The sequence below is a fragment of the Halictus rubicundus genome, chromosome 8, assembly GCF_050948215.1.
Source record: "Halictus rubicundus isolate RS-2024b chromosome 8, iyHalRubi1_principal, whole genome shotgun sequence".
NCBI classification, from domain to species: domain Eukaryota; kingdom Metazoa; phylum Arthropoda; class Insecta; order Hymenoptera; family Halictidae; genus Halictus; species Halictus rubicundus.
Window position 1 is genome coordinate 11021759 of NC_135156.1, and position 23548 is coordinate 11045306.

The following is a 23548-nucleotide window of genomic DNA, read 5'->3' on the forward strand; positions in this document are numbered from 1 at the left end:
TCGTGAAAGACGAAAGAGTTGATGGGGGGGGGGGATTGTACTTTTCGTAAAAGATTCAAAAGGGGATGCAAGTGGTTGAAAGGGAGACACTAAAAAATTGTACTTTTCACGGAGGACTAGAGTATCCTATTAACGGAATCTCTGCCCACTGTTTACAGGTTTGTACGGGACCCTGTTCAGGCGCAACAAGGAAGCAGCGTTCTCGAACTACAGGCTATGGGAGAGCGCGGGTTTCGTGATAGCGTACGCGTACAGCACCCACCTGTGCGCCCGTATGAAGTTGTACGTGATGTTCACGGTGCTGATCATCGGCACCACGGGCTACATAGTGGTGGAGCTGTTGCACAGGCGTAAACAGAAGAGGCTGAAGGCCATCGCGGAGGACCCGAAGGCTGCGCAAGCCGAAGCGAACCAGGTGGAGGAGACCGACGACGAGAAGGACGATATCGACGACGATATCATAATCACGCACCTCTGAGCGCGGGCGTCGCTTTTGGAATCTCATCAGTGCTCGGACACCCGATCGACTCTCCCCTTTCTATCTTCCTTGTCGTTCACCGCGAACGAGCCCGACGATCCCGATGCGCGAAAGAATCCGCCGGGAAAATTGCGCGGGTGACGCGTTGCCTCGATAGTTCGCGGGGAACCATAAGGGCGGCGCGTCGCCGGGAAGAATAGAGAGCGGAAATTTGATCAGCGATGCACGCGCGCCGCGGATACGGGCCATTTGTGCGAATTGTTCGCGCGCAAAACAAACCAGCCGTTACTTCGCGCGCCGCGTTTCCGTGTCACTGAAACAAACGGTCGCGTACACAAATTCGCTGATCGTCCATCGCGAGAACCGATCGTCCGCAGATTCGCGGAGCTTGTCGGATCCCTTCAACGCCGTCAACTTCACTTTTTACGAATCTCGATCCCATGTTTGATAGTCTCCATTTCCCTCTATCTCTCTCTCTCTCGCTCTTTCTCTTTACTCTCTGTTTGTTGTACTACTCTTCTCCCTTTTTTTTCTTGTTTAATTTATTGGATGCTGTCTCCTCGCGCGGAGGACGAAAGAAAGACTCGGTGGAAATTGACGAGGAACGAAGGGAATTGGCGGAACGGGATTCTAACGAAGAAGAGTCCCAGAGTCCCTTCCGAGCTTGCCAGAATTCGAAACGACTCCGTTCGTAGTTGCGAAACACGCATTGCTTGCCCCGACGGTGCTAGAAGCGCGTCCCGATGCCATAAACTCGCCGACACGCGCGAGACACGCAATCCCTCCCCCTCCTGGATCGTTATTTAATCGTAAGGCTCAACTGACCGAACAACCAACGGTATAATCCAAGTTTTATCGGCGACATCGAGCGAATTCGACTCTCCCCCCCCCCCCCCTGTTCACAGCGAAAGAATAGAGGATCGCGGCGGCGTGTGTACATAGAAATAAATACTGGACGGACGTTCGCGGGAAACGAAAAGGAAAGACGCGAGGAAACACGAAAGACAATAATTGTTAGTTTATATATATATATATATATATATATATATATATATATATATATACATACACTTAAGACGTAGGTACCTCGATCGCCACTCTGCGGAAGCGCTTCGTAGCAACTTGCCATTAAGTCTTATCGGAATTGTGTCCCAATTTGTGATAGGGATCGGATGGTCCTTGGGCGAGACGGATGTTCTTCGTGACAATGGTTCATAGACACCGATGGCCGATCCGATCTGCGTAGGATCCGATTTTGCTGACTTCCCGTCGACTCGGATCGACAACGAGACGAGACGAAACGAAACGGCCACGGAGCCTGCCGAATTGGCTAAATCGAGTCTCCTCCAGTCCTGGACGGACTGGAAGAGCAAGAAATTGTACACGGCAGTGCTCGGTTAAATTTGAATCCGAGAACCAGCAGTTAAATTATCACGAGCAGGACACCTTTACATGCTACTCATTCTGTATTCTCCACTCTGAATGAAGAGTGGGGGCTAACTCGTGTAAGTGTAACCGAGCATTGCCGTACCGTTTAGTTACCTGTACCGTTCGTCCACGGGAGAAAGGCACAGAGAATTTTGTAGGTACCTATAGTACCAAGCACACAGTGGGTTAATCAAGACACGTTGGGGCTGAACTGATTTGTCCCAATTAACCGGCTGTCGCAATAAAATGACTTACCATCCCAATGGTATTCTATTCTAGTTTACGTTTCCGTTATTCAATATTTGTCCCAACTCACCGGAATCCATTGTTATTTCGTAACAGTCCGAACCGCTCGACGAAGAAAACAAACGAACCCATTGAGCGTGATTGAGTAGCAGATCCCCCCTATCATTTTTGTGTGCCATCTTCTCGTGGACGGACAGTACACGCCTCTCCGATTCGGATCTCTGTGCACCCATTCTGCCCCATTGGACCGAGGCAGGCTGGGCCCCCTATCGTAGCAGGACTGTGCGTCCGCCGAAATAACCTGTACAATTCGAACGGAAGTAAACTGTTTTGTTTTTTTTTCTCATTACATTTCTCGCCACCGGAATGCTCTCGGAACCGATGATGACGTTGCTAGGTCGCGGACATGCTCGTGCAAATACGCGTTTCCGTCGACCGGCTCGCGGATCGAACGGAAACTGATTCTCCGCGGCGGCAGTTTCGTTAGATTAGAGACAATGTAAGCACGTTACGACACTAGTAAATAACCATTCGCTAGCTGGTACTTTTAAACACACACATTTACGCATACACACTGACACGGACGCACGAACGAAATCGTCGATGGAACAGCCTTTAATCGCGAGAGATCGCGAATCGTGTTGTTTTTTTTTCTTTTTTTTTTTCTTAGAGGTAGACGTTAAGCAAGATTCGTAGTCGATAATTCAACGATAAGTTTGGAACACGAAACGCAGACGAAAGCAATCTCTACACTTTTCATTGTGGACGAGCGATCCCCGGGATGTATATGTACATCCGAAAGCGAAAAGTCTAAATTCGTCGTTGGAGACGTAAGAGGACTCCCGAAAAAAATAGTAAAGTGTACGGTAGCTTGTACCGAGCGTCGAATCAGTATTCGTTGAACCACGATCGAATTGTATTACGCGTTTAGTATTTACGAATCCCCGACGATTACGTATGATGAACATACACCGACGTATTTTGTATCGTAAACGGCGTTCTCTCAGCAATACGTTGTATTCCGTCCACCAATCGACAAGATTGCTCAAGGATCTTTAACCGTAAGAGTAGAGTAACCGAATAAAACGTATGTGCCGCACCTATATATTTTTTATATATATGTATAAAAATATATATATATACGTTATACGTAGCCGTTTCGATGGAGCTTCGCAGTTGTCGAGAGCATCATAACGATCGTGTTTTGTACGACCTCGACGATCATCAACCTCGGCCGAACGAAATCTGATAGTTCGCAGTTCCCATCAAATGGCTCGATTTATATTGTTAACGTTCTCTCTCCTCACTCTCTCTCTCTCTTTTTTTTTTTTTTTTTGATAGTTGAATAGACGTAGAAAATGAACCAGTGACCACGTAATTTCTTTGTTCCCTTGACGGAATAACCAGAATGGATATCCGAGGAAAAGTATTAAGCATATACAATGTGTGTTTGAACAGTTCGATGAACGGTCTCAGAAAATAAAGGAAACAAGAGTTACAGACAAAGTGCTGCTTTTGTATTTTGTTGGTATTTAACCTATGGGACCGTTCACCTAACTTTTCAGACGCACCTTGTAATACTCTTTACAGCTGTGTAAAGACATTCAACGATTGCCGCGTTGTTTCCGACCTTCGGAGGCGGTTGTTCATTATAAAGTTTATAACAGAACGTTTGTTAGTCATTATTTGTTACCCACGACGGATCTTCTTGACGAGGATATTCAATGATTCGGTAGATTCGAGCGGTGAAAGATATTCCGAGACGTTTCGTACAAACATAAATTTATTTCTGAATTCCTGTTCTACGTATTTTGTACAGGATCTGCTACAGTCAATTAGGTTTTGTCCTGCAAGTAGGATACACAATAGCGACGTGTGTCTATAGTGCCGTGCTAAGTGCTTATTAAACGAAACAGTAGTTATGGAACCATTCGTTTCGTTACTCTGCGAGTTCTTGTAGACAGAAAAGATTTCCTAAACAAATTATTTTTATTACGAAACATTGAGGTTAGTATATCATGAATAACGCGATCGAAAACTAATAAAATGTCAAGTAGATAACAAACATATACATTACGCACTGTGTCCTCTATGCCATAAATCATTATTTATTTATAGAATTTTCAATTGGGCCACTCGAGCAAAGTAACTTAACGTATACTTAACTGTTTGTTGCAATTGTTGCTTAAATTTCTAATCGTTTAACACTAGGTTTACGGACTAGTTACGCACTAATAGTGACTATTTTGCATTACTTTATAAAAATAACAAGAACGTGCTACCCACATTTTTAGCAATATTTTTGAAATAATATATACCCAAAGAAATAAATTTGCTAAATAATTTCTCATGTGCAAATCCTTAGAATCTTGATAATTTTAAATTAAAAATATTAGAATCCGCCATTTTGACGGGTCCCGTAAACATAGTGTTAAGCACTGATCGTTGAAAACCGAAGAACATACGGTCTCCTCGGAATAAACTCTAATAATTAATAACTATCGGTGACTAGTACTCACTTGGAATTGATAATACTTAATGCTACGAAACGCATTTGTACATACTCTCGCGTTACATTGTGCGAATGCGCGTGCACCTTTGCAAAATATAAATGGATTATTTAGTTTGCAGTCCATGCAAGCTTGTGCCTACCTGCATATATCGAAATCAATCATTATTCCTCTTATATATTATAAATGTCTTATAAATGATTAAAAATGTCTAATTGACGTTATCAATAACTGTGTATGCTAATCGAAGTATGCTCGTTGAGATATGCATATTACACATACAAAAAATAACTACTCTCAAATCGAAAAGAATTCAAGCTTTCAACTTCTGTTTTAATATACACAAGCCTTTCTAAATTGTATAGGTACTTGGTTGATAAACGTTATGATATGAAAAGAGATATGTTTAATTGATGCATACTTCGATTTAATATCTTCGGCATTAATATTGCTAATATCTAAAGAAACGCATCAGCAATTGAAAAATCTAACATTGTATATAAAACATCATTTCTAACGTGTAACGATCAAACACATTAAAACATAGCATCAGAAGCTTTACGGTCATCCAACTGGAAGATGAAACCTCGACGCTATTTCTACAAAAAGTAAACGATCGTTCAGAGTCGCCTTACAATATCGTATATATGTATAAAATATAGCATGATATGTGTACCAAAAATGATTCGTACAATTAGTAATATTCGCGTGTCTAGCATTAATATCACGAAGAAGTAACAGGAATCCGTTAGAATATTGTCAACACATTGAAACAAGGACTTTGTCTCTGACGTGCGCGAGAGGCACGTTCCAAGTCACGCAAGAACAAATGGAAATTAGCGATAAAACGTCAGTACCTTTTCCCTCGACGATACTTATCTATCATAAGCTACGTAATCGCGTTCGCACGCTGGCGTCGAGTATCCACGAAAAATTCACCGATAACATTCGAAATTCGGACATAGCTCGCGATAATGAACTCTTCGTGCTACCAGTAATAGATTAATAGTTTATTGACGATGTCACAGCTTGACTGTCCAAGCCGAACATATTTCACTCTTGGTATTGTGCCTAACTGTTCTCTGTCTACGTTTCTAAGTTCTCTAGGTGACGTTTACATTTCCACTTTGCTTATCTCTAGTATTGATTGGTCAATAGGATGTACCAAGTTTCGGACGGTGAGACGGATGTTTTACAGCGGTGGAAGCCATTTCTAAAAATTATAGTTCACGGTATATCTCGTTCGTTAATGAACAGACTTACATTGTGTTTCGTGGAGTACCGAAAATTTGGCGACATCCGTGCACATGATGCGTATGGCGCGGCTAGTCGATTAATAATCCAGTTAGAATGCACGGTCGTGAGCGAGGTCGACAAACCTTCGTCGGCTTTGTCTCTCCGCGGCTGCGAGCCGCGACATTGACTATCTGTTAATTACTAACTATGTATCTCCGATATGTATTTACTTATCGCTAGTGTCTCACAACCAACCGAAATCCATTCCCGTCAATTGATAGAATCGTTGGTTGAATGGACGATAAAAATCTCTCAATCGTTGTATTGCTATTGGGTCTATGTAGGGGTGGCTACGACCCTTGTTCTTACCTTGAAATCACAATCACAGTAAACATGGCGAACAGAGCAAACCTGATTCTCTGCTACACCCCTGGCAGAAAGTACTCGATCAAACAAATTCAATTTTTACATATTTTTAGTAAATATAAGGGTAGATAATCACATATAAAAATATATTAAAATATATTATTATAGGACGTACAACACGAGAAAATTCGACACTGGTTTATGTCCTCTATAGACGCCCAAATAATTATGTGAGCGATCGTGTTCACGATTTCAATCGAATATTTTCTGTCGGAGGTAGTACACAAGATGTTGAAGAAAACAACAAGAAAAACTTTTGAATCGAACAACGAACGAGTTAGATTTAAATTATTAAAAATATTTCCCCCCCAAAAAGGAAGTCAGAAAGATAAAAATTTGGAATAATGTTAATGTACTCACCAAGGCAGTGGGGAGTAGGACGTTCCTCAGACTTGAGCAAACAGGGAAATCCCTTCGTGGCGTTAAAATAAAAATGCTTCTCGCAGATCACTCTCTTTAAGCCTAAGAAATCCTGCACTCTCGTGATCTCGGCGACAGGATCGACGATCAATCGTTCGCCAGATACGAATAAAAATTGCGAGAGCGGAAAGCACTGGAGCCATCTCTCCAGATGCCGCGCGTAGACGCCGATTTTCAAAGGCACCCACGACGTGTCGACGATCTTCGATCCATTCAGAAACGCTAGATCCTCGAACTTCGGCATGTTGGCTCGTTTACTCTTTACTTGGGTATAATCGGATATCGCTCGGGTAACAGGGTCCTTCACAACCAGAATTAATTTCATCGATGGATTCATGCGTTGGACTCTTCGTGGTACTTCGCTGGTCACGAAATAAGATGGCGTCTTCTCCATAGTGATTTGGGTGGACAGGGTTGGGGGCATTCGGTGTCTGCAAAATGTAATCTTCGATGATCATTCTAACTTGTATCTCCTTAAATTAGTTAGTTTTTAATGAAACTGAAAATTATCTTGATAATTTAACAATGCTTTGACGTTACGTTTCGTTTGAAGATGAATAGGATCGTATCCATACATGTATGAATTGACTGAGCGAATTGTTTAGCCTTTATGCAAAGTTTTTAAATTAAAATACACAAATAAAATTCAGATATTTCTCCATAGTGATAAATCAGAATGGAGAATATGTTATGGACTAAATCTTGAATATGAGATTCAAATATTGAATAAAGAAAGCATAAAACTGTGGAGTCCAGAGAGCCGATGCATACCTGTACCAATGAAATCCTTTAACATAATGATGGTCAAAGAAGTGCACCTCGGATCCCGCAGCGCGAATAGCAGGATGCAATCGTAGAAACTCTAGCAACGCTCTAGTCCCGCCTTTCTTGACACCGATAATCAAAGCAGTTGGCAGCTGTTTGCTGGGCATTAAACCTTGCTGTCTCAAGATCTGATATTTTCGCGGCGAAGTCGTGTTTCCTCGAACGCTACCGTTGCCTGTCCAAAGCGATACCATTTGCAGTTTCGATAGCTTCGAATGTCTCGATCCGATATCGTTTATCAGCGAGGATTCCTTGGTATAGAGATGGTCCAGATTTTCATTGTGTGTTTGCGTGGAAGAGATAGAATTTCTGGATTTTTGTAAGGTCGGTTTACCGGACAGGCCAGCGAGAAGTAACGAATTGTCGATTAGAAAGATCCAGATTAGAATTACCAAAAAACAGACGGGAACTAAGAACTTTTTCGACCAGGGCCCTTTTCTCAGTTCCATCCTGAACTTAAGAATCGTCGTATTTCACGGGCAACCTGGGTTCCATTCTATCAAACTTTCAGTCTTCTGCTTCCATATTTATATGTTCGGGCATGTACCTTTCTGTGGATCATATCTATAAACAATCACAATTATTTCACTTTGTACATGCAAGAGTCAAATTATATTCATTTTTAATATTGACTGGAGCCCAATTAAAAATCATAAAAGTCGAGTATTTTAATACTGCATAAGTAACGATGGTTTTTTTAATTTTATTTTTGTATATATAAGCACGATAGCGAGAGTTGAAAAGTTGCTTAGGAGCAAACATTTTTATATAGAAAGAAAGTTGTTCTGCTCTTAATAATCTTAATAAGTTGATAACAATATGGCAGCGTTTTTAAATATTAATAAAGGCATAAAATCCGCAGGATAGTAATAATATTTTATAGTTTAAAATAGTTTATAATTTATGTAATATTATATAGTAAAATTATATGTATTATAAATATATGCATTGCAATTTAATAGAGAAATGTACAAGGTGATAGTGTTCAGACTACCGGCGCTACAGCTGAGTCATGCGGTTGCAGTCGTTAAGGGGCTGACGTGTCGAGAATCATAAGTAAATTGTAATGAATAATATCGACCAGAATCTTTTTATTCTAATGAAATAGATTAGAAAAGTATTCTAATAGTATAGTAGATGATACAATGTATATTTGTGCTTTATTATGTTAATTGTAGTATAAAAACTTGAATGCTTCAATGGCGTAATTTTACACCCCATTATGGCAATAGTATGCTGCCAAAACCGAAGAGTATTTCGTCTTGGATAGCTGCCTAAACCATTCAACATGTTGCAACTGGAGATAACATGACAGTCTGGGTTTAAATATGTAATCCTGAAGTTACTTATATGAGAAGTTGCGTGCACAAGTTGAATTGATATGCATATTTAAAAAGATTGAAAACATTCTGCAATTAATAATCAATTGTTAAAGCTGCAGAATTTATATATTGAATTCCTAATCCATTTCCAAACAAGAACAGTAATTAATAAAATTGTTCTAGCAGTGCTAACATTAACAAGACCTACAGATAAAAAAAAAAGCATTATTGTCTAATATACAGCATGTTACTGCATTTGATAATTATTTATACATGTGTTCCCGAAGAAGCTATACAAAAATTAATACTAGAACAAACTAATGTACTTACCTGTATATTAATTCATAACTATAAAGTCGCCAGTGACTAAAAACGTCGCCATAAATCGTAAATTAAAAAAAAACAGTTTGAAATTAAGGAGGATGCATTTGCGTGAAATAAAATAGGATAAAAAACCAAGAAGAGCGAAACTGATCATTTATTTGCATACAGTAAACACTATAGCGGGTACAATTACAAAATTAACTGGTGTCGCGTGTTTGTTTGTGCCTGCTTACCTTTATACCGCACGAAGTACAAGCACACACATTAATTTTGCACGGGGCGCATGATCCCAGGTACGCGACGATTCGATTCTTAAGGCCAAGCAAAACACCGTGGAGGATATGCGATATTGCTTAAAGGAAGTGCACATTTAACGCATTATCCGACGGCGCGTTTGTAACAATCGATAACGCGGAACCAGTAGAAGGGAGAAAATGGTGTATAACGCAAGAGAGTCGTCGTCGTATTGATGCGATTTCATAGCTACCGAGCCGAATAACGAGGAGTTAAATGGATCCTCATCCTCGTCAGGTCCTGTCCGTTTCGCACGATTTTAAGCGTCGTCTAACGTTTATTAATTGCATCGCGCTGCTATAAACGTTTCCCCTCTCCTTCTGCTGTTCTCCAACATTGCTGTCTGTTCTCGAGTGGCTGACAGCTGACGACAGTGGCGCCCATTCGTTAGCGCGGGTCAAACAGGAAGCTTAGCAGAAAGCAGTTTAGATCATATGATATCGTGGAACCGAGCCGGGCTGAAAACCGAAAATGTTTTTTGGTCGCAAATGCTACCGGATCTGAAAACGCAAAAAAATTCATTTATGTACAACCCTTTACCCCAGAGTAGTAACGCGCAAAGTAACCAAATTCAGATGTCCTGGAAGAAGTATTTCAAAATTTGATTGTACACGTTACATTAGATACAATGAAACTTGAAATAATATAATAATAATAATCAGTTAATTTTCATTAGTCTCTCGACCATGAAAAAGGACTCGGTTTACAATAATTAATGTCAGACATTCATACCGTATCCTTTCATACACATCCCCTTATTCATACAAACATTATTCCCTAATTAAAATAATATATTTGACGTTATACATTTTTATTTTAGAAGTTTATGAGCAATTTTAGAAGTTTATTGAATTGTACACATTTTTTAAAAATATATTATTTACTGTAGCATCAACCACTGGAGCGGATTATTGTACGTTGCATAAAACGAATAATGGTTAAAATAATGTAGTAGTCACTATGTTAATTTTCATTTCAGAAATTGATCAACGACATTCGAATTTTATTTTAAAAATTTGTAAGCAGCATTTTATTTTTATTTTAACTCATGTACAATATTTTAATTTTTTTTTTAAATGATACCTTGGGAAAGTATCGAATCTCTGATACAAATTCTGTTATCGATCGATTGTGATTTATATAGTACATTTTAAAATTCGTAACTGAATCGCTCTTGTTGCTATACGATAATTAATTTGATAGAATATTTCAAAAATTGGATGTAACGAATGTATACATAATGATTACTAAATATATCTGCAATGTGAACACGAATTACAGTATATATAGTTCTACACAGTATTTCCATAAAACCTAGAAAAATGAAATTCATCGCAATGTTCCGCATCGGAAAGAATATTTTCCGGAAAAGTTCTCCGGCCACAAAGGTGCTAAATCAATTAGATACGTGACTGGCAGCGGCCGGTCGCGTTCATACAGGCTCGCTTCAGTGTGCGTGCGTCTGTGGACGCGCACTTCTCGGTAGTAACATTAATTAGTAATGTCGTGTAAAAGAAAACGCGGGCAATCAAGAATATCCGACGAAGGTGTAGCTCGTGAATCGATACCGAGTCGAAGAACCGTGCGCCGTGCCGTCGGGATCGATTGTTCGGTGAAACCAGTTCGAAAAGAAAATTCCACTGGATGAATGAATGACGGCGCGTCAACTAGATACAGGACTGCTCGCGGCAAGGGCATAGGCCATGCGGCCCGTTGATTGGCCGGCCTTTGAAGGAGCGAGTTTGTGCAGGGGCCGCGAGAGTGCGCGTCCCGCGCGCGCACTCGTGTTAGATCTCGATGGCGACCAAGATGTGCCTGAGAGACGAGCCGCGAAATGCCTAGTTCCGCCGTGTCCGATTCCCCGTGATCTATCCGACCCCGTAATCATTATTCCCGTTCACTCGATGCGGCCGGGAAACACTTTGCATGCCTTCCGCGTGTCGAGCCGGCTTCATTGCCCAGCGGGATTCGCACGGTGTCTATTATTCGCCGCGAGTGTGGTGCGTGTGTGCGTTGTGTCCAAGTGTCGAGAGTTCACGCCGAATCATCGTCGTCGCCAGGAGAGAGCGAGAAAGTAAGGACGAGAAAGAGAGCTACAACGATGTGTCTGCGTTTCGGCCCGTACCATTTCTCGATCAAGAGTTGACATTTTCGAGCATGGAACGTCGGTCTCGCCGGACAAACGCGTCGTCACCACGGCATTAGCAAATACAGGCTCCGTCGGACATACCGAGTAAGTTCTACCCGTGTCTTTTCTATTTTTCGGACCGCGCCGATTCCTTTCTTAAAATCCGTCCATCCTTTTCGTTTCCCGGACCCTGTCTCCCTTTCTCTCTCTCTCTCTTTTTCACTCAATCTCTTCCAGCTCTGGTTCTGTCTCCCTCTCTTTCTCGACCCTACCCCCCCCCCTCTCTCTCTCAGTCGTTCCTTCTCTACACCGCCTTTTATTTCGACTTCCCTCCTTATTCTCTTTCTCGTCCTCAGCCCACTTTCTGTACCTTTTCCTTTCCAGACTATCGCTCCTTCCTGTCGAAGAACCGCGCGGCTACCGGACTCCAAAACATCCACCGTCGAACTATGTTTCTCTTGCACACACCGAGGATACACTCGGCAACGTAACGGACGTCGATCTCCTAACAGCCAACCTAAACGAGCAACACTCGCTCCGAAATACTCTATCAATGTTTACACCTTTCTCTCTCTCTCTCTAATTCTTTTTCTCCCTCGCGCACGCGGTTGCTCTTATTTATCCCCTTTTTCCTTCCCGAGATTTTTATTTCCTTCCTTTCGTTTGCTCTCCGTCTCCGTCTTTCCCGTGTCTCTCTCTCTCTCTCTCTCTCTCTCTCTCTCTCTCTGCTCTCCTCCACCTTTTTCTTTCTATCCGTCTCTATCCCTCCGTCCATCTTTCCTACCCGGTCTCTCTCTCTCTCTCTCTCTCTCTCTCTGCTCTGCTCGCTCTCTCCTTCCCTCTCTGCTTTCAGCCACGAGAGCTTTGCGCGTCTCGGGGAAACGTGTATTCACGAATTGTGTGCTCTCTTTCTTGACGTGCCCGCCGCCGAACGCAGCGGTGCGTTTTCTTCTCGAGTCGTTCCCCGGCCCAGCTTTTCTGCCAGTCGCAGTTTCCGTTTCTCCGTGGCCTGGTGCCTGCTCTCTTTCTCCTCGGCATATTTTTTTTTCGCGCGTGTGTGCTCGCGTGTTTTCCTTTTTTGTTCGTTTCTCCTTTTCCCTGCTCCTCTTTCTGCTCCTGTCGAGCCATCTCGATCGTTCCGGTTCCACGTCTCCGTGTTCTTTCCTCCATTTTTATCCCGCCGTCGTCATACCCTTCCTGCCCAGTCGCCTACATGTGCTCTCTATCTTTATCAAAACAATATGTATACATGTTGCCGCTGTGCTGCTCTAGGTCTACGCTCTTCCCACCACCCCCTACCCCCCCCCCCGTCAATCGAATATCAATTAGCGGTTTTATAAATTATTCAGCGGACCCCAATACACAGCCGCGCGTCGAGACGACGTGGAATCCCTCCCTCCCGGTTATCATGCTTTGCCCACCCGTAATTGACGATTCACGATAAATGCTTACGAATAATTAAGACAGCATTACTCATTGGACCCTTAGGAGCAGAGGAGAACGCTGTTTATGCAAATGCCGTAGCTGTGTATGCACGGACAAACGTGATCCAACGGGGGCGGCTAAGCTTTTCTTCATATTAGTATTATTATTATCATCGGGGATGACCTAACCTCGTCGGCGAATCAAATGCAATTAAAATAATTGCCGAGCGAGAGAGAGAGAGGGAGGAAGACATGCCCTTCGCTAACTCCCCAACTATAATAATAATTACTACTCCACGTAAATAGGCATGGTAACAGGACACTTCGAATACAATTATATTACCTATAAATAACGACAGAATTATTTCATCCGACGTCATCTCCGCGAGGTAATTAACTCGAACGAACACAGCTTTTGATATACATACCAAGAGGAGGAGGAGGAGGAGGAGGACGCCCAAACTCATTGAATAAACAAATACAGTTAAATATTCTCGAAAAACTGGAGCTACCTGTTATCCCATCGTGTAATGATCAAAAACTCCGGGACCGGTTCGACCAGTGGAGGGGGGACGTTAGTTTAAAATATTCGAGAGTTTCGAGTGCGTGAGCAGTTTTGCTAATTAATGCCAAGCCGCTAGATAGGCGGGGAGGGGGGGGACTAGGCGAAAAAATAATATCACAGAGCCCCGGGTTGATTCAAAGCTGCGTTTCGATCGTACGTCGCAATGCGTCTCGTTTGAGATGGTAATGGATGTTAATAACCACCGGCGTGGTGCAGGGAGAGCTGCTCATAGGTGGCGAACGTTGGTGGGAGCCACACATTCGGGGGTGAGTGTCTGGTTGCGTGCACAATCTTGGCAGAGCGAATGGACGCCCGGTGGTAGTTGATAGAAGTGGAGGTGGTGACGAGATGACGGCGAGGGTTCAAGTAGAAAGGGAATAGAGTTCAGAAGCGGTCGCTTTGATGTAGACACGCTCCACACTCCTTCACGCCAATAAACCTTTACGGCGAAGGTTTCTTCAAGCTTTCTTAATATTGTCATCTTTGCCTTTGGTCTTCCCTGCACAATGGAACATCGGTTACTCGAAACGTTCCTGACTCCCACTCTTTCGCTTCGTCCCCCACCCCCCGTCTCTTTTTACTTTTTTTTTTAAGTTTGCTGCCTCGTCGAGGGCTCCGACAGCAAAAATGGCTTTTAGGGGTGAAACCAACCCTCAAAGGACAGAAGCCGCCCCGCCACTAGTATCTTGAATGTTATATGGAGTAGAAAAATCGTTCGGAATCATTTCATGCGTTGTTGGGTATCATCGAGTTGATTGACGAACACCCTTCTGTTTGCTGTTCGAGCAGCTGTTAACCCTCAATGACCGTTGTAGAGCTCCATTGTATTAAACATCGCTAACAAATACGATCTTCGGCATCTCGTACTCCAATATCGATTGTTTCTGAAATGTTATTCTTGTTTTAAACACACAAACGACCACGTAGGCTGTTTAATTTACTAGGCTGCGGATCTTTGTGCAAAATAAAAATTGCGCCAATTTTAAGAAACAGAAGTGCATTTCCTCTTTCAACAATTTTTCTGATATCACGAGGGACCTCAAGGTACCGTTGCAGGGTTGTGTTCAATCTGCAACGAATTCTGAGTTCTATCAATTTTTAGTATTTCTATCGGCTCCCAAGAGTTAAAAAAAAAACATGTGCCCGACATTAACATCATTGACAATATTTGTGTCGATGAGACACATAAAAAACCCTAATTTACTATAATTGATCCGGAAGAAGTCCGCTTAGGGATAAAAACAGATGGTTAATTGTGTCTAATGAGGTTGCTCGAGCAGCAGCCCTTCCTGTTCCGCAATTATCGGCAATAAAGCGGCGGCTTTTGCGAGTCACTTTCGCCGGTGCAGGGCACGCAAAAATACGAGTTAAGGGTAACACAGAGGACGACGGTAGCCGAAGGGACATTGGCGGGCGAGAGAGCTTTATAAAGTCAAAGAACATCGATTTAGAGATTCTTGTGAGAGAAAGAGGACTCTTTGATATCAAAATGAGAGACGAACGGTGGAGTCACCCCCTGTGCTTTAACCACATCGAGCACGTGGTATCAAACGACACGATCACAAATGGTGGTGCCGCCCACTCTTCCGATCTTCGGCCCCGCGCTAGGGGATTCCCACAAACGTGTGCGCCGCGACAACAGAGGGTTGGCCTCACATACGCTGCTCCCTTTTATACAAGGTGGTTCACTTAACCCTATGACCTGAAATAACTCTTTAAATCCGCCGATCATAATTTCTGACAAGTGTCGCCACGCTCGCAGACATCAAAGAACAATCGATTCGAACGAATAGTGATGTTCTTTTATAGCGTTACCCTTCTGCGCCCCGGGGGTTGGCTCCCTATAATCTGCGACACATATAGTTTCCGATTCCTTTGATGTATTATAAATGATTCGAGTAGTTCGCTCTTTTATTCGTTCGCGGCGGTTTGTAACGCGGTCAAAGGTTCCTTTGAAATCGTGTGTTATGAAATTTCAAGGTCACCGGAGAACTCCGCCTGTGCATGTTCAGCAAAAGATTGTTTAATCGACTATAACCGCGTGTGTATTGTGCACCTTTGATGCGTGCCGTTAGTTTACGTGGAATTATTAACGACAAGCAGGTAGTTAGTTAACGTGTAATTACTAACAACGAGCATGTAGACAATTCTTAACAATACTTATCATAATGTAGTCTTGAAATTATCGTACAACAGACTCGTGATAATGTATTGATTTATGCTTTGAAACACGTTTCCGCGAATATCTGGTATAAATGTTGACATTGTTATCGCTATGATGCGAAAATTGTCTGTATCAATTACAAGACATAGAAGTCGCGTAAAAACTTCTCTCTTTGATGATTTTAAACGGTTGAAAATGGCACATTAACGTTTCGAAATATATTCTTACCATTCAAGATCTCCTCACCAAATACTTTCTCGCCATTCCTCTCAAAAACACAGCCGCCTCAGACATTGCTGACGCATTCATATTGAATTTAATCTGTCGCTTCGGAGCACCGAAAGCCATACTCACCGACCAGGGCACTAATTTCCTCAGTTCAACGTTTCTAAATACTCGTAATCTATTTCTTGCTTTATTTGTCTACATTGTACGTCACTCTGTTTATATAAAATTGAATATTGATAACTTTACTACTTCTGTGGTATTCGGTCGAGATATGCTACAGTTAAATTAGTAACATCTTGAATTTTTCTTTTTTTTTTTTTTTTATTTGAAGGCATCTCTAGCAAAAATGAGAATTTAGTTGAAGTCGGTGCATAATATGAAACCGTGACAGTGAGTTAAAAGAAGCAGAAAAACTAAATGAACGTAAGAACGCGAGTAACACGGTAAGCTCGAACAGAATACAACGATAGAACATTGATCATACATTTCAATTGTTGCTATGTAGTTACAAGGTAAAAGTCGGTTCAATCAGTTCAGTCAGTTCGGAAACCGGTGGTTGATGCATGGCGCAGCGTACACGCGGCTTGAGCCCCGTCATCTACTCTACTTTTTGTACACTAAACTTTCCAGGTATCCGCGAAAGAGATACGTTATTTCGCGAAATGATAGGTTCATACTACGAAAGCACCGTGTTTGCGTAGTAATTTCCTCGAAACGGGTGGCTTGGTGTGCGGTGCACGTGTTGAATCGTGTCTCGCATACCTCTATCAGACGCTTAAACAGGGTAAAACGATGAAGTAAACGCGGAAAATGTTATGATAAGAAAAAAGAATGGTTCGCGGGGGCGGACGGTTGCGTGCGTGCAGTTGTGAGGGGGTGGGGGGGAGGGGTGGGGTAAGCAGAGAAAAGATAAGTGAAAGAAGATAAAGGGGGCGCCGAAATGGTACCGCGTTTGATCCATCATCTTCGTGTCTGTGTGCAATAATTGTCTCTATTGTCTGTAGCACTGTTCTCACTGTTTGCTCCCCACCATTCTTCTGTTCCCGTTCTACCACCGCCACCGCCACCAACACCACCATTCTCCATCACCACCCTTTTGTCATTCAGTTTCCCCGGTGTCGTTGCGTCGCACGGCTCAATTTGTGTGTCAGTCTGTCTCGTGTGACTGAGAGGCCACCCGGTATCACCGCCGTGTATCGGTACACGCCTCGGATACTCCAAAACGGAATACATCTACATGCAATTATACGTATAATGCGAGGCGTCGATGAACTGGAACATTTTTAAGGAACAGACACGTCGGATTCGTCGACTGCATCCCAGACACCGAGCTGGATTTCACTCTGCAAAACCCCTCGTGCAACCGTTTGACCCAAAAGCGACCCTTGCCTTCCATTCTGTTCCTTTTGTTGCAGGAATATATGAATTAATTTGATATTGTCTTTTCATGTATGCTATTCTATCTTTCTTGGTTGCAGAATTAATTGTTGTTTCGAGACAAAATTTGTCTAGCCGCCACCCTTCCACCCTCCTGCAACCGTTTGACCCGAAAGCATCCTTTGTCTTCCATTCTATTCCTTCTGGTACAAAAGTATATGAATTCATTTTATATTATTTGTTAATGTGTTTTACTGGTTGCGGAAATCATTGTTGTCTAAAGACGAAATTGCATAGTCGCAACCCTCTCGTCTTCAATCCTATTCTGCTATGTTTTTGCAGAAATATAAAAATTAATTTTATATTATTTAATGGAGTTGGTTAGCGACAACTCTTCATGCAACCCTCATGGGCCTCTCAGCAATCTTTGTTTTTGAGTTCTTGTCTTTAATTCTCACTTCCAACTAGAAAGTTGTGGAAATACTAGTTGTTTGCCTTCCGCGCTGTGCCTTTTGTTGTACAGTCGAATGGATTTTATGTTGTTTGTTTGTGTACACGAGCAGGAGTTGGACAGAATGATGGAAACATCTCGCACACGGCGAAAATTCAGTATTAGTGCACGACACCTTTGGCATGTAACACCTTCGGGGACGACTTTGACAGTTCGGGCCGAGCCTCTAGATAAGGAAAGTCGTAAATTAAGCTTTAAGAACCGGCATCGATTGATGTCGCGGCGCTTGTTTTGATGTCTTCAGCGCCGAAGCTTGGCCTCGACGCGCGGCGGCTTTGATGCCGTCATGCTTGACATTTTTATTACCATTTTGAATCTACCGAGGGAACCAAAAGGATGCCTCCGGCCCGAAGGTGTTAATAGTCCTTTAAAAATTAAAGATTAACAATGCCGGACTTCCTAGTCAATTCTTCTACGATTGCAATTCGTGAGCCTACAAGCTGTCTCGAATAACATGGCTCGATCGTCCCTGGAGTTGATGTTCAGCAAAAAAAAAAAAAAATTGTTGAGTCTCTCTTAAAAGTAACACAATCATTAAGAAATTCGCTAATGGATCCCCGGTAGCTAACATGTGATTAAACGAGTTTTCTCCGATCATCCATTAGGAGGTTGTTGAACTTCTGTATCTTCAACACTGGGTACAATTTATGCTCGAACATAGTGTTATTAGTGTTAGCCTGTAAATTTTTTCGCATTTGTGATGAAAATGAATATTTGCTATTTGAAACAATAGGAACATTCATAGAAATACCGAGTATCTATACATTGCTGTCAACATCCAAAAATGTTTAAAGAAATATTATAAAAAAATCTTGACGATGAAAATCGACGAACCGCTCCCCTCTAACAACTATAACGTCTAAGTTTCCATTTTGTTTAACTCTGTCAAATTATTAAACATTTCTATTAGGTCTAACAGATGAATAAACGAGACCCCAACGTTCAGAAAAAAATATATCCCGACAAATTAGAGCAGACATAAACGCCGCGGCGTACGAGGTCGTCAAAGACGTTCCCCCTGGGGGCAAAAGAGAAGTCGAAGGCGAAAATCGTCGTCATGATCAAGGTAAAAAGGAACCGGGTGCAGTTAAGTCTAGTTACGCGCGTAAGGAAGGGGTTGGGGAGGGGTTGAACAGAGGGGGAGTATGTCTGTATTGTCGCGAATGAGACGAAGGGGGAAGAGAAGAAAGCGAAAAAGATAAACAGAGTCCATTAGGCCGTGCATGCGACGGGCAAAGAGCGCAGACAATGAGGGTCAAAGGCGCCACTTCTCTTGCCACGTTTTTAGCTGGGCGATCTTCATTCTTTGAGGACTTTGTTCCGCTGCCGTGGACCCACGGGAAATTCTCTCTGTCCGAAGAGGCCGATCAAACAGTCATGAGTATTACCTTCGGGAACCTCTGCCGTTGCCGCCGCGTATCGTCTTTATCCTCTTACCGGGAACGATACCGGCGCGCAAACGTTTTGCATAATCGCCGATTCCAATCACGGTAACTGATTTTTCGTGCGGACAGGGTTCGATTAACCTTCTGGCTTCGTGCGTGCACCTTCTTCGATCGCGCATCCTAGAACGCTGGAAAACGCGCCGGTTAGGATAACGCGGATCCTGGATGCTGAACGCGGATTTTGATGGAATCGTACCGTAACATGCGAAACCGAAGGTAATGTCGATCGTGAGACAGAAATGTTCAAAGGAACGCATATATTGTTCGTATTTCTTTGTTCGTGAACTGTTTGCCACGGATCACAGTGAATTCTAAGTAGAAGAGGCAATTTTACGGTTCGAGATGTTGCTTTTTTAACGATCAAAGGATCATTTTCCTTGTGAAACAAAGCCCGTTATATTTTCCGTTCTTTTGTTGCTTTGACCCCCAGATGACCGATCGTTCTTGCAGCTATTGATTATGCTTATTCACGGCTCCGTTTATCAATTTTTTAAAGCATATTTTTCAATGTACTTCTTATAGACACAGTCTTCCCAATGTTTTTTACCAAATGATGATCTCGATACTTTGGGTCGATACAGACCCCGCCGTCGGAGCGTTAAGCATACCATCAGTTAACTTGCTCTTTGCAAGAAGAAGCAAGGCAGATGTCCTTTTAAACACTTTAGGAAACGTCTTGAAACAACTATGAAATATTTGCAAGTAGTACAAACAAGCTTTGAAACAAAAGGATGTGGCACAAAAAGAGAATATACAATGGACATATGTTACATGTAGTGTTTAACTGCGTTTTTGGGGCAAGGACAAATGCTACGAAATTTTTCATTGGTAATATGTATACTTACATTTTCAATTGTGCATTGCGCAGATAAAAAGCAAGTTATGTATAATAATAAGTAGGTATGCATAATAATTATACTGCGGATCTTTATTATTTTCTTATTTTATCTTCATTATTATAATTCGATCGTAAGGAACAGAAATGAGATGGGCAAGTTTAATTTATTCTTAATTTATTCTTAAAATTGTGTAATGTCTTTTCGTTGTTATTGGCCAGTGTTGAAATAAATAGTAATAATAATAATAAATAAATGTCGGCCTCTACCAAGGAATCAGTCTTCCTGAAAAAAATTGCTTAAAAATAAGAGATACCTACTAACAGACTTCTGTACACTTTAATGAGCTTGGTATCGTCATATAAAAAATTTAGAAACTAGTATATCAATAATAACAACCGTTAAGATGATTGACTACTGGCCTCAAACGGCCAACTACTGGAGCAATTGCCCTACTAACTCGTAACGCGTGCGTTTACAAGCTAGCAATAAATTTTAAGGAGGATTTATTTTACCTAGAACTCGCTGGAAGATTTAACACAGTCAACTAATTTCTGTTCGACTTGGAAACTCGGAAACCCCCATTGACACTAATGCGAGGCGCAAACCGCAGATCGGTGATTAACATTTCCCGGGTGTTATTATACCCGACATCGATAATGAGTGGAGATTGTACAGTCCCAACATGTCCCTTGGCACACGGAAGTAAGTTTCCTCGGGGACTTGCGCTCCGCTTACAAATTACAGTAATTACTGGACCTTAGAAAAACTGACCGAACGGTAACAGTTTCTTTGTCGGTGCCGGCCGGTCGCCGAAGAAGTCGAAACCCAAAGGGTGTTGCTTCTGAAAAAGAAAAAAAGAAAGAAATAACCGACTTCCAGAAGGAACGGTTATTGAAATATTCAGCCCGTTTTATAGTGAAACAAAAAGAGAGAAGAGTGGGGGAAGGCAACAAAATGATTTCGAAGCAGGCCGGACCGCCACGCAAAGAGGCCGCGAATTATGCTCGAGCGTGGTTTTAAACGTTCGCGCGGGCGCATTAAATAAAATATCAGCCTTAGGGATATTTTCCAAGAATATATTTTTTTGTTCGTTTGCGAGTAGAGCGCGCCCGCGCTTTCGCGCGTAGGCACGGCAGGAGAGCGAGAAAGAGAGAGCGTATTCGATAAGAAAAGGCAATACAAGAAACTATGACCGGGGTCTGGTTGAATTGACGACTCGCGGCATGCTCGAGCGAATCGAATCGCGGCTCTCCGGCCACGGTTCTATCCCTCGGGCTTGTACAACGATCCCGTTAACGAACGACGCCATTAAGGGCGCATTAACATATAATTTTCCGCGAGAAATTATAGGCGACTCGGCTGAGTTGGCTCGCACGGTGTTTATTATACACATCCAAGAGCAACAGAGTGCCCGGCGTGCACGCCGCCGATCGAACCACAGGACTGACGAGAGAGCCGAAGGTGAGAGAGAGGAGAGATTTTAACTGACGCGATGTGTTAGTGCATTCATGCGAATCCATATTGAGAGGCCAGAGAAACATGCATACATGTGTGTGGGATCGCGTGCGGCGGCAAGATCAAACGGAGATTCTCCTTCTCTTATACCCTCTCATCGTAATTCTCCCTCTTCTTCCCCCTCTTCCACGGCCGACGTCTGTCCCGCTCTCTATCTCTCTCTCTCTCTCTCTCTCTCTTTCTCTCTCTCTCTCTCGTTCTCCTTCTCTCTCCCGCTCGTTTTTCCCTTTTTGCGTAGCCGCATCTCTCTCCGGTGCACGTCTGGCGCAAGTGGCACCGATGCATCGCTATATAGTTTCTCACTTTTGCTCGCAAACGGTCTTTTCGCAACTTGTCCTTCTCTAGCCGCTCGACGGACCCGTTCCTCGCCACTTTCCTTCCCCCCTTTTCATAATTTCCTGTTCCGTTCCGCGGCCTCCCGTGCGTTTTTTGTTTCATTATTATCATAATAATTTAATTTCCATCGACTTCTCGTCCGTCCGCGAACCAAAACTCGCGTTCAACGCCGGCTAATGGGATTAGTGGGCTCCGGACACGCGTCCGACTGGTGATCATTCCTTTTTACGAGCTCCGAACATCGCTGCTGGACAACGAACTAGGAAAAATTGATGTTTCCGTGCGTGCTGTTTGTAAAAAAGAAAAAGGGCATCTCCATTCGCAATATGCATTTTTTACGGGAACTTTGTGCACGCCGATATAATGGAGCCACGGTGTCGTAAAAGACATGTAATTGTTGTTCTCTGTTTTTCTTTTTTTTTTTCTCCGAAGCGAAACGCCACGACTTTGTGGCCCGGAATGGCTGGGTTGGACAAATCAGTGCGCTAGCTTGTAATTTACCTGAAGGCAAACGGTCGTTTGGCAACGACTTCAATCGGGTTTCATTGAACATGGAATTAAAGAGATCGTCTGGATCGGACAAGGGCTGATGACAGACAGATGTTACCCTTATTCTTTAATCTTCCTTAACGCAGCAGTTTAGGCGTTTAGGCGAACACTCAATTTAGTTTTTGCACGGCGAGCGATAGAGGCTGTTATATCGATCCGTTAAACGAAAGCAAAAACAACTGCAAGCACGTTTAGACTGTTAATGATTATATTACGCTCACAAATGTAGCAACGATGTCGCTAAAATTTTGTTAAATGTCCGGCTGAATTGTGTAATATAAACGCATGAAATCCGCTAACGAACTGTAATGGCATAGAGGAAGCTCGATATGAAAATCCAACATAGTATTCTGCAGGAATTTTTGAGGTTGCTGGGTCGGCTAAATGTTGAAGGCTGGCTGTACACGAAGGAACGTAACGCCACCAACCGTGAAGGTTTGGACGCCTAAAAATCCGTTTAAAACGTCACGGTTCCGAGGATGTATTTCCATGTCGCCTGCTGGTTCGGCGATATTTTTTGTTTTTAGCGAAATTGTTTATTCCCGCCGCAAAGGTAAACTGCTTCTTCAAATTTATGAAAATTCTCGGCTGTTTCCGTAAGAGTTTTAAAGTATGGATAGGTATATATAGCTCAGAATTTGCCCTTATACCTGGACCCTACCACTTTTTTGTCCCGCCGTCCACCATGGCCAAGGAGCGGAAAGGGAAGGGAGAAAGAAGGAGAGAGAGAAGCAGTTGTGGCCGTAAGGGAGGTGTGGCAGAGCAAGAAGAAAAGAAGAAGAAGAAGAAGAAGGACGGTGCAAGAGCGAGGAGGAAAAAGCGAGGGAGAGAGATAATACCCGCTCTCCCTTGGCTGTACGGTCACTGTGTAGTTTCAGTCTTACCGTGTACGTTGTATGGGGCACAGGTCTTCCTCGGCATCCTTTGTCGTATTCACATTCAACCGGAGCCGTTCCTT

The 23548-nt window shown here is 42.7% G+C and overlaps 3 protein-coding genes across 5 annotated transcripts in view; 2 read left to right on the top strand and 1 right to left on the bottom strand.

Annotated features, from left to right (window-relative positions):
• LOC143356284 (UNC93-like protein) overlaps positions 1–1937 on the top strand; it is a 51450-nt gene extending 49513 nt beyond the window's left edge. The window contains exon 6 of the mRNA XM_076791840.1: positions 159–1937. Coding sequence (XP_076647955.1) covers positions 159–478 — 320 coding nt within the window. The 3' untranslated portion in view covers positions 479–1937. The remainder of the gene's footprint in view (positions 1–158) is intronic.
• On the bottom strand, positions 964–10233 carry Hs3st-b (Heparan sulfate 3-O sulfotransferase-B). Of its 2 annotated transcripts, none has more exons than XM_076791844.1 (4): positions 9449–10233; positions 7516–8120; positions 6685–7175; positions 964–6267 (listed from the first exon to the last, which is right to left on the bottom strand). In XM_076791844.1, the coding sequence occupies exons 2-4, from the start codon at positions 8016–8018 to the stop codon at positions 6143–6145; spliced, it is 1119 nt and encodes a 372-aa protein (XP_076647959.1). In that variant the 5' UTR covers positions 8019–8120; positions 9449–10233; the 3' UTR covers positions 964–6142. The 2 variants fall into 2 exon arrangements, with proteins under 2 accessions (XP_076647959.1, XP_076647958.1); XM_076791843.1 differs by having other exon boundaries at positions 7516–8133.
• Positions 10234–10964: 731 nt separating this feature from the next.
• The window catches only part of Axn (protein axin), a 28950-nt gene continuing 16366 nt past the window's right edge, over positions 10965–23548 (top strand). The window contains exon 1 of one of the 2 annotated variants that reach the window (XM_076792407.1): positions 10965–11742. The gene's annotated coding sequence lies outside the window, so the exon portion shown is untranslated. The remainder of the gene's footprint in view (positions 11743–23548) is intronic. The other variant, XM_076792404.1, reaches the window with a different exon arrangement.